Here is an 18,498-nt window from a genome sequence, read left to right on the forward strand (position 1 = left end):
TTAACGCAACAATAATTAAAAATTTGATTACCGCAATACAAATTAATTAAGATTTATTTAGCTGTGCATAGAAAATATTACCAAAAAAAACTTGGTTAGAAAACGCGTCATATTTTGTTCCTTGGCGATTAAAGTTACAAAATGCAGAATTTGTGATTTATTAAAAGTAAATTCTACTCAGTTTATTGAAATTTATTTATTTGTTCATTAGAACGTCCGATTCTGTGTCCAGGCGGATGGAGAATACAGTTTTGTGCGTGAAAAAGAACCAGAACTGAAGAATCCTGAAAAAAGGTTTCGAGCGGAGAAAAGTCGGTCTTGCAGTGTAGTGGTTCGCGCATTAGCCTAACCTGCTTGAGGTACCGGGTTCGATTCCTGGGAAGGTCAGCATAAAATATTTGTTTTACACTGAAGTATTTCATTGTCTTTGGACTGGCACCTGAAGCGTAAGACTGATCACCTTGCCTTCCTGTAACAGATGGTCCGTGCAAAAAGTTCTAGTAAACGAAACAAAGGGGGTAGACATAGTAAAAATAAAAATAATAACAATAGTAAAATATCACATACTACGAATACTGATTAAATAATAATTTCATTAGTAATTTTGAAAATTAAATTGTAAAAATATGTATCTTTAAAAACGCGACATGTTTGGCCTTCACAATTGTGACATCAAGATTCGTGACGATGTTTTATTGAAATTTAAACGGTCACAAACGAAGTTCAAAATTTAACCGAATCGTGATGTATTAGGGGCGTGGACAATGCAATGAACCGTTTTCGCGGGAATTTAAAATTACAAATTAAAAAAAAAAAAAATCTCAACAGTATTTTAAAGACCTTTATGAATTTGAAATTGTTAAAAAAAAATCGTGACTTATTCCTTTTATGAATTTAGACAAATTCTGCAGTTTGTTTCTTTTATTACAGGGGTATGTAATAATAGTTAGTGATTTTTGGTTAAATTTTATTGTTTTCTTTTATTTGCCCAACGGCACCAGACTTGAAGATGCCTACTAAGGCGAAAGAGTTCGTTGGCAAAATAAAACAAATAAAATCTTGGCCAAGAAATTTTATTAATATTTACAGCGTGTTTGGTAAACCCTCACATCCAAAATCACAATTATCGGTACGAGCACACAGAAATATTGGTACATAAAAAATATAGTTAAGAAGCGTTTTAAAATTTTTTTTTCGTCCTGTGGCTCAATCAAAAATAACTATCAACGTGTTAAAAAACATGCTAAGCATTTGAGCACAACAATGAAAAATAATGAACATTCAACACTGTTTGAGTATGTCCAAATACTTGCAGACTGGCTGGATTTTCTCCCTAGGGAGTTATTCATATTAAAATTTATTTCAACAGAGAGACATTTTTGAGACTTCCATATTCTCTTCTCAAAAATGTTTTCTTTCTCAGTTGAAATAAATTTAAATATGAATAATGAACATGTTTAAGTTATCGTCGTCATAAGACAACGCGTGTGTAATCTCTAAGTCAACGCTCGTGTCGGTTTGTTTTTTGTTTTCCTTGTAAATAAATACAGTTCACTTGCGAAAAATCGGCGTTCACTATAAAACATAATACAATATATTGCATTTGCAAAATAGTCCTACGGAGTATCTAATCCAAAAAATTCAAAATTTAATTGCAATGGCGACTGTTTTTCTTGACATTTGGCTTGCCAACCACCGGCTAAATGCAATAAATAGCAAGATAAATTGTCATAAGCCCTGTAAATGCCTAGACTTCCATATTCCCTTCTCTAAGGTATCCATCCCTGTTGTAATTTGTTAATCTTAACGACTCCCGAGGGGGTGAAATCCAGTCTTTTGTCTACAAACATTTGGACAAACTCAAATATTGTAATAATACCAACTGGTCCAAGGAGAAGTTTAAAAAATTGGAAAATTGTTTTCAGGCGTTGCCTTGTATGTGAAATAATTCAGTCAAATGAATCTCTTCAAAACAATAAAGGTTTCAAATTGAAGAATTGAAAAAATATGGATGTTCAAACATTGGCAAAATGGTGAATGTTACACACTGTGTAAAGTGGCCACCTAAACCAGCCATTGACAGGTCATAAGCCCTGTAAATGCCTAGACTTCCATATTCCCTTCTTTAAAGTTTTCTCCATCCCTGTTGTAATTTATTAATAAATGAAATGAAAATACCAGTTTTGGATTATTTTCCATATTTAATAGGTGAAATTTAAATATTTGTTTGCGCAGCAGGATTGTACGTCGCGAAACGTAAATATTTTGACATTTAATATAAGGTGTTCACGGATGTTTCATTGTGATCGCGAATACGAATAACAACCACGATGAGATATTGTTATCACGTCGCTTATTAGCACGTCAATAGTTATTTGCGATTAAGCTACTGGTTGTATGTCCCATTTACTTGGGGTCAACCCTTCACTTCCTCAGTCTACACGTCGGACTAAGAGATTGGTTGTTTGTTTTCTGTTTTACGGCCGGTTGCCACCGCCACCTGCCACCTGACGACAAGACGGTAAGACCTTGCCAACTGGGGCTTGAGAGGGTTTACCGTACACGCTGCATAATAATATATCAAAATCATTAACTTTGAAATTTTATCAAAAATTATTTACAAAGAAATCAGTGGTATAATAATAGTATTTGTAATTAGGTGGAATGTACGACTTTGCATGAATGTAGATGAAGCTAAGACGGTTTGAATATACTAGATATGTAGAACGTTCTATCTTATCTGCATACCTCTGAAAAAAACAGTTTAGTGGTAGTTTTTATCCGTAGTAAACAATTGTGAAATTCTACTTTTTTCTCATAAAACTTTTATTTTATTAGTTAATTTTTGTTGGTTGGAAGTAGATGAAAAGTCTCTTAAGAAACTTACCCAACAATCTGTCATACTTCCATTTTTGTCCCATACATTTCATCCCATTACGCTAAATGCTTCAGTACCCAAAATCTAGCTTTAATTAGTTTTTGCGTAGCTTTTGAATTTTGAGTTTTTGTTTATTTTTCCGTTGTTTTGGCATTAATCCTAGGGATTTTAGCAATAATTATTGTTAATTTACCACATTAATCAATCCTTTTACCGTCAAAATTTTAAACGAAAACAAATTAACTTATTTGTTTAATATTTCTTGTAATTAGTAATTACCTGATCATTACGGCACTTAATAGATCATGTCTTTTGCTTGCTAGCCCGGTAGGCTGTCAATCCATTTGAGCTTAACTTTTCATATACCTCTTGTTCTTGCAGCAGATAGTTGAACACATTCAATCTAATAATCATGTGGCTATTGTTGACCATTAAGGAAAATACATGTCAGCCAGATCGTCATTTTAACCGGAATACATCTTCTTTGTGTGACATGTCAGGTCCCCCGATATAAGCCAACTCTGTGGCGAATAGTTTTCTGTCTTGCGCTATCTGGAACAGTTCTTTTAGACGTACTAAGTATTCCGGTCCAACAAACTCAGCCAAGATGTTTGCCTCCAGCCAGTTCCTCGGTGACCATCTATCTTGCTCCGCGGTTTTTCTCTTTTGATGCGGTAGATGCCCCAGATATGTGGGTCCATAGTCCATAATCGATGACACACACGTGTCAAAATAGTTTACCTTAAGTAGACTAATAACCGACGATGCAATGTCATCATTTTCTATCGAATCCAATACATTCGTATAATGCAACTCTTATAGTATTGCACGTTAAACCGGGAGCATAGTTCTGCACTACATTCACTTCGTCCTACCATTAAGAAATGAACTATAAAGGAACGTTGTCTATAAAGAGACCACAGGACGTAACGCCAGTCAGTCAGCCCAACAAGTTCAGTTCACTTCAATCCAGCTCGACTACGTCATACAGTTCCATCATGTCGTTCAAGTGCAGTTATTTCAACTCCTAATCGTCGTTAGTTTCGTGTGACATAATTCATTGTTTATTCACCGTGTAATAAATATTCATCAATAAGCAACCTCGTGTCTTATCTTCCAATCTCTAACTGGGGTAGGAACTCCAACCCTCAATAACCTAAATCCTACAGATATGACATTTTCATGATAGAGTTCTCTATCACTATTGGCTCTTCGTAAGACCTCTGAGTTTACCACCACCTCGGTCTATGATATGCAAAGCATTCTGCTATGTAACCAAATTTCGAATGCTTCTAATCGGTTCATGGTGTTCACTCTCAAGCACTTACCCACCACACATAGCACTTGATCATTTTCTGACGCAGCTTCAAATTGATATTATTGTCACTGAGGAATAACTTCATTTTGTTGAACTGATTCAATTCCGTACTTAATCTCCATATCTGGGTGGTTTGACTTCATGTTACTAAGGTATTTATATTTATCAACTGTTTCAATATTTTGACCAGAATAGAGACGGTTGCAGGGACAATTTAGAAGGATCCGATCTCGAAAGTTATCCATTTTGTCATTTTAGCCATTATCTTAACCCCCAGTTTCTCTGGAGCTATGTTGGCATCATTTAACAGTTTTTGTAGATCTGTTGCTCGAATAGTATTTATTGGAACTCCTTTACTTACTTACTTCACGTGTCCGGCTGGATCATAACCTGCCACTCCTGCCGCCTTATCATTTGCCACAGTTAGCTCCCTAAGAGTGCAGCCTTTTCCCATAAGCATGTCAATAGGTGACTGTCGTCCTAGGTTCGTCCTTTGGAGATTTTTATTACATCGTGTAACACCTACTCTTATGTCTGTCGAGGCCGATCCATAGGGATTAGGGTAGATGTTCACCTCTTTGCTTACCCTCATGTGGATTCATCCACGGTCTCGCTCCAAAATCCTGTTGCCGCAGATTTTCTCTCTGTTGTTGTGAGGATTCAATAAGGGAGGTGGCTTTGATAAAACTGTTTCTAGATCTCAGACGCGAAGCCCTTGGTTGGTGGTGGTGTAGGGGGTGTCTGGGATCGTGGGTTTGTTTGTACCTCTCTGCTTCTGCGGCTGTCCTTTTCGAATGTTTGGTGGAGTAATTCTGTAGATTGGGTATATTTTATCAGTCGGTATTGGCTCAAGGCATCCTGCTACTATTCATGCCATTTCTAAAATAACTCCGTTTATTTTAAAACTTTTATTAGCTATTTTAGAGATATGTAAAGAAATTATTATCTTTTTTGTTGTATTATTTGTTTATGCGTCGCATTTTTAGGTTGGGTTTGAGTCAAGTTTGTTATTGAATAACGTAAAAAAATTAAAGTATTCGAATATTATCTGTTGCGTCAAAACCTATCACACTCTTCATACAAATCTACAACAGCAAGTGTCGAAAATGCACTTCACCTTCATACAATTTCTATAAACTTCTCGATCAATGTGTGTTTGTTCTCTCGATTCGTATAGGCTCAAACTTTGGCCGAGAACAGAACAATTTCTAATTTACCATACTACGAGACCCTCAGAAAAAAAACATTCAGGACTGAGAGAGCATGCTTATAGCTTATGCCCGCTTCTAACTGGAATGAATATTGAGATTTACATTGTTGGATGGTCATCGAATCCGTGCAAAAATTATGAATCTGCCAATTTTGTAATCAATCAATTTTGTAATCAATTTTCATCTCCTTATCCACGCCCAGAGGTGCATAATCTTTTCAAACTCTTCATACGATGGAGGATGTCATTAGACGTGTGATATCATTATTTATCACACTGAATCCCATTACGAATTTAAAAAAATTAAAATAATAATAAAACTCGTAGAGCGTTCAAAATGAAAGGAACATAATTAATTCTTCCCAAATAATATCAATATATGCCTCAATATTTCTGCATTTATTTTGCTTTATATGTAGATTTTTGTGTTATTTTTAGTTCAAATGCTTCCCTGTTATTTTTTGCTTCTTACTAATATCTTCATTTATTTAAAACATCTAGAAAATTATGCAATATGTGATTTAGGGGGCTTAAAAGTAATATCGCCACTGTTTTTGATAAGTATGGAAAATACTGTTTTTTTTAAGTCCAACGTGCAACTTTTGCGTCCTATATAAAGTAGCTAAAATATTGTTTTACTAGATTGGGTTTTTCTACTGACATTTCTTGGTGGAACTGCATTTTATTTATATTTTTATTCCACTTTTACTTCCAATTTCTGGCGATGTCTGTCACGGCAAATCCCGGCCACTGGAATAAAAGTGGTATCAAACTAGGCGTGGTTTGACGTTTACGAAAAAATAATATTTATAGTTAAATATTAATTTATTTATTGTGTATGCAGACAATTGGTAGAATTCCATATTCAATTGGGTAATGTATAAAAAAAAACAAGTTTATTGGATTTTAATTCTACTTTAAATTAAAAAAAAACAAGAGGGTATATTGTGACGCGTTTCGTCTTGCTATGACATTTTCAAACTAACTTAAATATTTACAAAGTTTCCTTATATACTAAAAATAATTGCTGTTTAATGATTGAGGATTTCTGTACGAGCCAGGGTAAGTAAAGTAATGTAATCAAAAATCAATTAGGGTCTACTGAGTATATTTTATGAGGGACATTATGGGTATATTTGGAAAAGCCTACTATTATATAAAAAGATTTGTAAGGTTATGACTTTAAAATTAACAGAATTATAGTGATAGTTTGATGTTAATATTTTAATTACATTATTTTTAAAATAATTGCGTACAAGTATGGCGCGGTAACGTAATACGTGCCGCTTGTCTCAAAGGGTGCGAAACGTCTCATTTTTAGGTAACTCAAAATATATGTATTTCAAACCGCTGTAGAAAAATTTTCCGACGTTGCGCGGAAAAAAAAATGCCGTTACTATTGTAATTTTTTGCCTTTTTAAAAATATTTTTTTTTTTTATTGTGAAGATCCTTTTGAGGATTCTGATGATAGAAACTGGCGATTCCTAATAGTAATTATTAAATTCAAGAATTGTGAATTTTCCATATTTGCATTTAATCATTTTCAAACAGTGTCATATTTTATCTATTTTCTTTATGGCAATCGAGATTTTCTTTTAAGAATGTTGCTTTCGTGGCTCAAAAATTTATTTTAAATTAATTTATCTAAATGATTTATTTTCTAGATGTTTTATATATGTTTACAAAATCATTTTTTGTGCTTTTTATGTATTTTTTTAATCGTGCAAATTTATTCAAATATGTACATACTCTTTATATTTATAATTTTAAATTTTATTATTCAATACCAACGTTTTCCCTTTTTATTTGATATTTAAGATGAATAACCAATGTAATTTTTAAATGTGTGAGGTAATTTTTTTTGTTATCATTGGTTTAAGCACGATGCATTGTAAAATGACATAGCTGTGTTCCCTTATTTTGCACACGGTTCCAATACGTATTTCAACAATGGGGTATTTTCTCAAATCAGGAATAACATAAAAAATAATATTAAAAACAAGTTTTCATTCATAATTTTCGGGTTTAAAAACGAGCACGTACAAAACGGCTCGCAGTTGGTGTCACGTCACTTTGACATCATACGTCATGCCCGCCGAGTGCGCTTCTATCAAACATTGCGACAAGTATGGCGCGCTAACATATTATGTGCCGTTTGACCCGTAGGGCGCGAAGCGTCTCGTTTGGAGGTCGTTCAGCCGTAGCTATACTCTAGCTTCCAGCTACAGCAAAGAACTGGAAAGATAGTATATGTTTTCAAAGATAGAATAGCTGTAACTATACTGTAGCTTCCATGTACAGCAGTTCTTTTTAAAGAAGTGCAAAGGTAGTATATATTTTTAAAGATAGAATAGTTGTAGCTATACTGTAGCTAACAGCTAATGCAGCTCTTTTCAAAGAAGTACGAAAATAGTATACCTTTTCAAATATAGAATAGCTGTAGCTATACTGTAGCTTCCATGTACAGCAGTTCTTTTCAGAGAAGTGCATAAATAGTATATATTTTCAAAGATAGAATAGTTGAAGCTAACAGCTCATGCAGTTCTTTTTAAAGAAGAGCAAAGATAGAATACATTTTCAAAGATAGAATAGCTGTAGCTATACTGTAGCTTTCAGCTACAGTAGTTCTTTTCAAAGAAGTACGAAAATAGTATATCTTTTTAAATATAGAATAGTAGTAGCTATATTGTATCTACCGCCTACAGCAGTTCTTTTCAAAGAAATGGATAAATAGTATATATTTTCAAAGAAAGAATAGCTGTAGCTATACTGCAGCTTTTATCTACAGCAGTTCTTTTCATAGAAGTACGAAGATAGTATATCTTTTCAAAGATAGAATAGCTGTAGCTATACTGTAGCTATACTATAGCTATACTGTAGCTACCGTCTATAGCAGTTATTTTTAAAGAAGGGAAAAGATAGTACACGTTTTTAAAAATAGAATAGCTGTAGCTATACTGTACCTTCTAGCTACAGCAGTTCTTTTTAAAGAAGTGCAAAGAAAGTATCTATTTTCAAAGATAAAGTAGCTGTAGCTGTATTGTAGTCGAACTGTCTTTGAAAAAAACTCCTGCATTTAAATATGAACGTAACTTATTTCTTTTAAATTCATTTTTAACAAATGGGGGTTTTAATTTTGTTATGATAGGCTCAAATATGTCTACTGTTATGATTGTTTCATGTTTGCTTGTTGTCTGTTATTGCTCGCCCGGATTGTGATCGAATATTGTCCGCCCTTGACTTGGATTCGCCCTTTGATAATTGACTTGATCGATGTGGCGCTGCGGGCTGTCAATACACCGATGGACGCGTGTCGTTTGACTGATCACTTTTGACGGCCATGATGGAGCAAATCTACCACCAAAAAACGCAAATGAACGCATTGTTTTCAAAATGGCGCTTGTTCTTCTCTTGATCTCCAACTGTTTTGAAAATCATTTGTGTTGCGATGCACTGTCGCGAATGAACATGACACGTCACAATGAAGATTTAAGAAGAGAAAGGAACAAGAGGCGAGGGAGGGCGAAGCCGGTATTGCTGGGGCAACTGTGACGCTACAAGCCGGCCTCAGAACATTACACGAAGCCGGGCCCGAGCTGAAGAGGGCGATTTCTGGAACATTGGATGATACCATGGACGACTGCCCGGAGCCCATGCACAGGGTAAGCCGTTGATTAATTTGTTTGAAATGAATAGCCCTATTTAGGGTGAATTCCGACTTGCATTCGTACGGCTTCTAGGTGCGTAAAATAGTGCAGGAGTCAACACATCTTTCGAACTCTTCAATTCATAAATTAAACTTTTCGACTTGAACATTTATTTGACCATCTTTTCTTCCAGTTGTATTAGATTACTGGGATAGCAATTTGCCCCGAATATAATTCGTGTGAAAAAACATGCCGGATGTACCTCTGAATCAAAAAATAATTGTATCGATTATAAAATAGAGAAGGGAATATGAAAGAAGGCCATTTTACACACTGTGTAACATTCGCCATTCTGCCTATATTTGAATTCTTTCGATTATTCCATCTTTTGACGTTTGTGAAGTTAGAGAGCTGAACACTTTATTGTTGCGGGCGAGATTCATCTGATTGAATTATTTCCCATGCAACGCTTGAAAATATTTTTCAATTTTGAAATTTCTTCTTGGACCAGGTGGATTTATCAACAATGTTTTGAGATTGTCCAAATTTTTGTAGACAATGACCGGATTCAACCCCCAAGGGAGCTGTTAAAATTAATTTATTGCAACAGAGATGAAGAACATTTTAGAGAAGACAATATAAAGACAAACTCAAAATATTGTTGAAAAATGAAGTGTTGACTTATGCACTATTTTACTCGGCCGTACAATTGCAAGTCAGCTCACCCAGTAGGGCTATTTATTTGCTGAATACGGCTGCACATAATGTAGACAAATTTTTCTGTACCTATCTGCATTCAATTCGTAAATTTTTTATTAGTAATGTTATTCTACCTGATATTTATTTTATTTTTTTTATTTATTATCATATTATTTACATAAAACTATACATTTTTACGAAATTGCTTTGACTATCTAACTAGGGTTATTTACCCCGTTCTAAGCGCCAATAAAAAAAAACAATCAATACATAAAAAATAAATGAAGGTAGTAGACATAGTGAAAATATAGTTAAAAACATAGTAAAATTCATATTTAAAAAGTAAAAAAAAATGTATTGAAAAACGGATTTAAAAACCCAGTAAAATACATACTAAGAAACATAATTATAGACATAGTAAAAAACATATTTAAAAACCAAGGAAATACGTAGTTAAAAACAAAATAGATAGCAGGAAACATAGTAAAAGATATAGCAAAAATAAATTAATCATATATATGTATAGCAAAAAACATACTAAAATAAATAGTAAAAACAAAAAATGGAAAAAATAACGGTACAAGACGTGATTAATAAAAATGTGTATATACCATCAATAAAAAACTAAATATATGTATTTACAATTCAAATAAGAACATGTGTTGGCCATCTAACAGCCACAATCAACCACTCAGACTCTTTGCGACCAATTTCACTGAGGAAAGTAGTCAGTAACTTATTTGTCTGGTGGCTCTTACAATATTCAAAGCCTACATTACATACTGGGCTGAACAACCCGTAAAGTAATGCTGACTACGATATTGTTAAATGAATAATGACAATATCCTGTCCACGGTTTTGGTACGGATCGTCATCTGTTGAGAATTAATTTTCGATTCCAGCGTAACCACTCTCTGTTTGGTGGAGTTTGGTCTTCGATGAGGAAGCGCGGCGGCGGCAGGGGGGGTCACAGGAGGAGGGGAGGGCCGGGGCAGAACCCCCTGGGAGGGAAACTGTCTCCTTCTAATAACAGAGGTAAGGGCCGTAGCATTGGCTGGACCTGGAAATGTTAAGGTCCTCAACTTTTCATTGATCGTCTTCATCATGTCCTCATCGGCACCTGTTATTATGGATTTCTATTGTCTTCTTCATTGCCGGGAGATCTCTTCAACTATCCCGTTCCAGCGTTGCAAATTGCATTATTTATTTAATTATTTATTAACGGACATTGTCCGTGTATACAATTTATAAGGTTTAAATATTACAATAAAAGAATAGTTTAAAACATTTTTAAAAAAAGAAAGAAGCATTGACAAACATAAGGGACATCGAGACAAGATCTGGACTATTTATTTAGTGCTCGTTTAAATCGTTGTGAACTTAAACCAAAAAAGTCCAGATCTTGTCTTGAGTTAACAATACGACAAAGGCGGGTCATTGGGGAATTTAGGCCATAGTTTGTTCTATGCTGATCGATGAACAGTACTTCATTGTTTCTCAATCTATTATAGAATTGCTTTGTAGAACTCTATATTTATACTTATAATATATGAAATCAAACACTGATTTGAGTCTACTAAACACTTTATTTTATTTTTAATTGAATCGGCATTCACTTCGTAACACTTCATTATAAATTATTATGAAAATAAAACTTTGTTATCAGTGTTACACAATTTTATTATTTTACAAGAACACAACTATAGTTTCGGGAGAGCACTCCTCCCATCGACGGGTGATATAAAACAGAGCTGCTAAACAAGAGTGGCATTTACCAGATATCATGCGAATGCAAAAAAGTCTATATTGGACAAACAGCGCGAAATCTTAAAACTAGGCTAAACGAACACCGCCGTTGCCTGACCAATAATAATTTCTCGGAATTCGCGAATCATATAATAGACAGTAACCACTCATTTCATAATCACACCTTAAAACTCCTGCACCAAGTAAATAACAAAGGCAGTAATATGAATAATTTAGAAATTATGGAAATTCACAAAAATTTAAATTCTGAAAACAACCTAATTAATAATCACACATTCAACCACCCCTCGCCTTTATTGACTATGTTCCCTTTGCGACCACCCTCACCGCACTCACCCTCTTAGACCCGCGTCTGTTAACACGCTCTTAGCCGAGCGATGTCTTCCCACACATTAAATCTTAGACTTACTTATTGCAACTTCCACTTATGTGCTAAATTTTAAGAAATGGATTCGAATTAATGTTTTGTCCATGTTTTCATATCTGTACTTAAGATAACCATCCATTCATATGCCAACACCTTAGATAAGAATAAAACCCCCTGCTCTAAGTTTCACTGATTAATCTGTTTATTTTTTGTTTAGATTCGATGACATTGTGAACAATATTCTGTGTTTATTATATTAGTTTTATATCACCCGTCGATGGGAGGAGTGCTCTCCCGAAACTATAGTTGTGTTCTTGTAAAAGAATAAAATTGTGTAACACTGATAACAAAGTTTTATTTTCATAATAACTTTATTTTATCTTTACACATATAAAAACAAAAATTTCCTGAGAATTTTTTCGCCTTGTTAGGTCATTTTCAAAGAATGTGAAGATTATATGGATTGAATTTTTTTATATAGTTATATAGTTCAAGGTTAAAAAGTTAAAAATTAAATAATCCTATGAACTAGAGAATGTACATTAATCATAATTGTGGAGGCTAAGTGAATGGGGAATGAGGAAGTTCAGTGTTTTTTAAAAAAAAAATTATTTGTTAATAGACAGTTAAACTAAGTCAAATTTTTTTTTTTTTTAATTTTTATATATCGTATTATCGGCGCTACGATTTTTCAAAGTTTTGTATTTCTGAAATAACTCCGCGTGTAACGTCAGAGGTTCATTTCCGCTTATTCTCATTCAGTTCTTCCTATTGGTCCAGAAGCGACAAGCAGACCGGAAATCTTCCATAGCTCTCAGATCATAGGTTGATTCACATGAACCAGTGACGTCATTTAGTAGTGCGTTTTTATCGAAATATTTTTTTTTATTTTTTCTGTACATTTTCAAGAAACTTTGCCGTACAATTTAATGCTCTAATTTTTACCCCGCGTAAGAAAACATTTTTTGTATCCAATTTCCCGTAGGGCTGAAGTTCCTCATTTAGGTATTTATATTTGAATTTCGGAAAAATTAATAACAAAGTGTTTATTGACATACATATATGTATTGTGAGATAATTAATGAAGCTTTGTAGTTTTATATCTTTAGGTAATAGTTGTGGAAAATATAACAATAATATTATAATAGGTTGGTGTTCTTTATAATATTAATACATGATTGAAATATTATGAAGAAATTTATATAAACATAAATGTCAATATTATGTATCTTTTTTGGGTGATACCGTGTATGTTGGATTTGATCCGACGTTTCGGCTACCATTGCAGGAGCCATCTTCAGGGAAAACTGTGTGTTTTATAGAGAAATGTATGTGTTTATGTACTAGTAATTTGTACGGAAACTTCGGATCAAATCCAACATACACGGTATCACCCAAAAAAAATACATAATATTGATAACAGTGACCGTGAAAACCTTCGCACCTATAAAACATAAATGTATTTTTATATAATATTTATATTTTAAAGAATTTTAAAAAAGAAGAAAGAATGCATTCATATTTTTTTTAATTCGGTTAAAAAAGGTTTTTGGATAAGTCTTATAATTGAATTTTATTTTAGGTCTTCTGATCATTTTTGTACATTTCAGATAGTCCCTTTGGCCACCTGACACCGATTTACTATCGATATAAAATTATGTTCCATTGTTTTAGTCACACTTTACCTATTTAACTATTAATAATAAAATTAATAATTATTTTTTGAAACATTTTATGATTACTCTTTATAAGTTCAATACATTGAGTCAGGCTAACAATGCGAGATGTGACACATTCAGAATTGATACTCTGGAAATCTGACTGAATTTAATGGATTTTCGATTTGATTTTCCTTAGCTGACGGAGTAGGAAACCACCTAAGCAGCATGATGCAGAGGGAACTAGGACTTGGGGGCTTCCCATCTACACCCAACAACATGTAAGTCGTTTTAATAACACCACTTTTTTCTTAATTTCTGGGTTAAAATATGCCTTCGATAATCATTTAACCCTCCCTTCCTGGTGATGTGCAGCAGGTACACACTGCATCTGATAAATTTAATATCTCTCTACATATGAAAAAAAAAATGATATTCCCCCATTGTGACGCACGGGTCGCAAAGTTGCCAGTACTTCAGTACAGTACGTCAGAAGCTCCACAGTAGCCTTCCGAGCTGCATTAAGGGTGAACCTCTCGCTAGCGCTGCGAGCGTAAGCTAATGTTTTTTTCATGTTTTAAGCAATTAAATTTAAAATATTATCATTTTTGACTTCAACTAGAAAGAATTGCAACAATTGCCTACGGATTTTCCATTGTTTCAATTAAAAATCTGTCATTTTTGCATGTGTTTCGACGATTTTACAGTACCGTGACGCGGAGATATTTTTGGCTCAGTAAGGAAAGGGTTTAAAAAAATCTAATGATTTAGTTCAATCTTTTTTTAATAATTTTAATAGTTGTATCAGCTATTCAATGTCATTTTTTTTTCTAAAAAGTAATGTAGAAATTAAATATTTGCAACCAAAACCTATTTTTGGTATTTATTCTACATAGCTCTAACAGTTTTACATAACGGGCTGTCTTACTTGCATTCTTTTGCAACTGATAAAATATCTTGCTGAGAATTTCATTTACCTTTCTGATCATGGTCGTTCGCTTCGCTCTTTTCAGAAGAGAACACTTTCTATTCCTCGATATAGCACATCAATTTTCAGGTGTTCCTATTCCGTTCAAGCTGCTAAACTTTGGAATGAACTACCTCTTCATATAAAAAATGCACCTTCTCTAGCTACCTTCAAGAAACGCCTGAGGCATTATTATACAGGATGTTCTTTAAACCTTATCACATTCGAAACCACGATGATCAGTACGGGCAAAAAGACACATTTGCATATTTAAAAAATATTTAGAACAAAGAAAATTTAAAAAAATAAAATATTAAACAAAACAAATGGCTGCTTACTTCTGCAGAGAAGCGGGGGGAGCGCGGCCGCGCATTTTTGGCGTATCAGACTTTCCCTCCCCCCCTCCTTGTTTCTCCCTTGCAGAAGTTAGAAACCATTTGCTTTTTCTTATTTTTTATTTTTTTAATTTTATTTGTTCTAAAAATTTATTTCCATGTGCCAATATAGAATAGAAATTACACCATCAATTGTAATAGAAAATGAAAAACCTAATGAAGTCACTGAAATTAAATATTTAGGTGTAATGTTGGATTCAAAACTTACATTTCACCAAAACGCTAAGATGGTAATAAATAAGATTGCAAAAAAAATATCAATTTTGGGAAGGATCAGAAGATTTATTGATAAGGACTCTTGCAAAACTATTTACAAAGCAATTATTGAACCACACGTTAACTACTGTAGTAGCATTTTATTTTTATCAAACAAAGAAAACATAGATAAACTAACTGTATTACAAAATAAAGCCTTTAGAATCATTTTGAAAAAAAAACAGATACACGAGGGTAAAGTCGATGGTAAATGAAATGAAATTATTAACATATAAACAAAGAATATTTTACAATACAATGATATTTGTTAATAAAATTAGAAACTCTATAAAAAAACAGAATTTTTGAAAAAAATTGATCGGAACCAGCATGAACACGATCACAATACTAGAGAAAAGAACAAAATTAGACTTCTATTTAGGAAAAAGGCAAAGTCACAAAATTCAATTTTATTTAAAGCAATTAAAAAGTATTACGAAATGGAAAAAAATATTTATGAAGAAAAAAACATATCAAAATTTAAAATAATGGTCAAGACATATGTGATAAACAATTTATAAATTAAATATATTTGCAATGTTATTATTAGAACACACATAACAATATGTATGATATGTGTGCCCTACTTTAAGATTTAAATAAAAAAATAAAAAAATATGTCTTCTTGCTGATGCTGATCATCGTGGTTTTGGATGTGTCAGGGTTTTATGAACTTCCTGTTTATTCCCAGAATCCTGAATTCCCTGAATTTTACTATTTTTTTTTATCCCTTTTTCTTTTCTTGGTTCCTCTCTCTCTCCTTCCAAACTCATTATTCTTTTCCATATTCCTCATCATTTAATAAGTTTAACATAATGTTTTTTTTTATTTTTAAATATGTGCTAGCCTCATCTCTCAATGAAAAAAACAGCTGTTAGTTTTAATTAATTGGGTTATTTTTATTTTATGTATGTATCTTTCGGCCTCGTGGCATAATTAGTGGCCAGCGCATTTGCCTACCATGCAAGAGGTCTCGGGGTCAATTCCCGACATGGTTGAAATGAAAAAAATATTTAAAAGGCCGTTTTCACACTAGAATATTTCATAGTCCCTGGACTGGTACCGGAAGCCTAAGACTGATCATCTCACCTTCATGTAACAAAAATGATCAAGATACGCTGCGATTGGTGTACCAATGCAGTGCGCTATGCACCAGTAGGTGCGGAAAGGGAATGATGATGATCTTTTGATATATATTTATGGTTTTCAGTACAAAATTTTCACCAACTCTTTCTTTTGACGGGTCTATTTTTTGTTTGGCTGGAAGATATTGCTTTTAGCAATAAGTCCGTCAAGGCACTTATTCTTTGTATTTGAAATTTTAACTAAATAAATAAAAAATAAAATCATTTATGATCATTAAAAAAAAACTTTGATTGACACTCCAGCAAAATGAACTTTAAAGCACATCAGTAGCTCAATCACAAATAGACGTGCTTAAAAACATGCTAAGCATTTGAGCGATCACAATGAACGTTCATTTTCCCTCTCTGTTGAAATAAATTTAAATATGAACAACTCCCTAGGGATGAAATCCAGCCAGTCTGCAAGCATTTGGACATAATCAAACATTTCATTTCATTTTTTTTGCACCACAACAGACCAGGAGGCCCAATGACAGTGGTGAATTACATTACAGAACAACCAGGTTTGAGAAAAATCAAATTTTAATTTTTGTGTTCTCACCGGGAATCGAACCCGGGTCCTCCCGTGTGTGAGTCAAGCGTCTTGACCACTACACCACGGAGTTGAATAACATTGTTGAATTACTACCTGGTAAAATAAGAAGTATAAAAATTGGAAAATTGTTTTCAGGCGTTGCCTATTGGTGATTTGGTTCAGCCGGATGAATCTCACCTACGTGATAAAGGTTTCAGCTCTTTTACTTCACAAAAGTCAACAGATGGAAGAGTTGAGGATATGTGTATTTTCAAACATGGGCAGAATGGTGAATGTTACACAGTGTGTAAAGTGGCCACTTAAACCAGCCAATGACAGGTCATAAGCCCTGTAAATGCCTAGACTTCCATATTCCCTTCTCAAAAATGTTTTCCCTCTCTGTTGAAATAAATTTAAATAATGAACATGCTTAAGTTATCGCAGTCATAAGTCAACGCGTGTGTAATCTCTAAGTTAACGCACGTGTCTGTTTGTTTTCCTCGTAAATAAATACAGTTCGTTGGCGAAAAATCGGCGTTTACCATAAAAAATAATACAATATATTGCATTTGCAAAATAGTACAGAGTATCTAATACAAAAAAGTAAAAAATAAATTACAATTAATATGGCGATTGCTTTTCTTGACATTTGGATTGCCAACCGCCAGCTAAATGCTAAAAATAGCGTGTTAAATAATAAATAAATAAATAAAAATGGCAGTTTTGAAGTATTTTCCATGTTTACACTGGTGAAATTCAAATATGTGATTGCGCCGCAGGATTATACGTCACGAAATTAGAATATTTTGACATTTAATATTAGGTGTTTACGGATGTTCCATTGTGATCGCGAATACGATAAACAACCATGGCGAGAAATTGTTATCACGTCGCTTATTAGCACGTCGATAGTTATTTGTGATTCAGCTACAGTCATTAATTTATCATGTTTACTGTCGTCTTTATAATTAGTCAATTTAGATTATTTATGAGAAACCTCGTGAAACGTGTGTGTATTTAATTAATAATATACTTTAACTAACCAATTAAATATAACTGAACTCTTTCAACTAGAATCATTAAAATTTATCCATAAATTGGCCACTAATGTAATTGTGGACGAAGAACTAAAACTTGTAAAAAAGTGTAGTCAACATGGACATAATACGAGAATATCGGACAAATACCATTTACAACTTTCTAAAACAAGACAAGGACAATCAAGACTAATGAACCAGGGACTGAAATTATACAATAAACTACCAGACAAAACTAAACAAAAGACTCAGACAAACTTTTCAAAAGATGTAAAAAATATTATTTTGAACAACAGAGTATGAATAAAAAATGTTTATACTATTTTTGTAAAATGAATGTAATAATCCGTAAGGGTTTATAAATATTTTTTTCAAATAAAAAAAATATAAATGAAATGTATGTCATTTTGATTCTATAGATATCCCGGGCAGAACGCCACACCGGACGGTGTCTACGGCACCGTGTTTCCCAATAACCAGAACATGAGCCCCAACAACCAGAACATGAGCGCCAATAACCAAGTTATGTCTATGAATAACCACGAACAGATACCAATGAGGCCCTTAATCCTGAACGGGGACTCGGAAAAAATATATCAAGTTCTGGAGTAAGTACTATTTCGCTTAAGTGAATCTGAAA

At 33.4% G+C, this 18,498-nt stretch overlaps 1 protein-coding gene across 1 annotated transcript in view; it reads left to right on the forward strand.

Moving 5' to 3' along the window:
* Ca-alpha1D (Ca[2+]-channel protein alpha[[1]] subunit D) overlaps positions 1–18,498 on the forward strand; it is a 154,385-nt gene that overhangs the window by 108,536 nt on the left and 27,351 nt on the right. Inside the window, exons 36-39 of the mRNA XM_088243056.1 lie at positions 8,895–9,069; positions 10,656–10,788; positions 13,745–13,826; positions 18,278–18,466. Of these exons, the coding sequence (XP_088099182.1) occupies positions 8,895–9,069; positions 10,656–10,788; positions 13,745–13,826; positions 18,278–18,466 (579 nt within the window). The remainder of the gene's footprint in view (positions 1–8,894; positions 9,070–10,655; positions 10,789–13,744; positions 13,827–18,277; positions 18,467–18,498) is intronic.

The sequence above is a fragment of the Micrasema longulum genome, unplaced genomic scaffold, assembly GCF_059751315.1.
Source record: "Micrasema longulum isolate JH-2025_06_02 unplaced genomic scaffold, ASM5975131v1 h1tg000184l, whole genome shotgun sequence".
NCBI lineage: Eukaryota > Metazoa > Arthropoda > Insecta > Trichoptera > Brachycentridae > Micrasema > Micrasema longulum.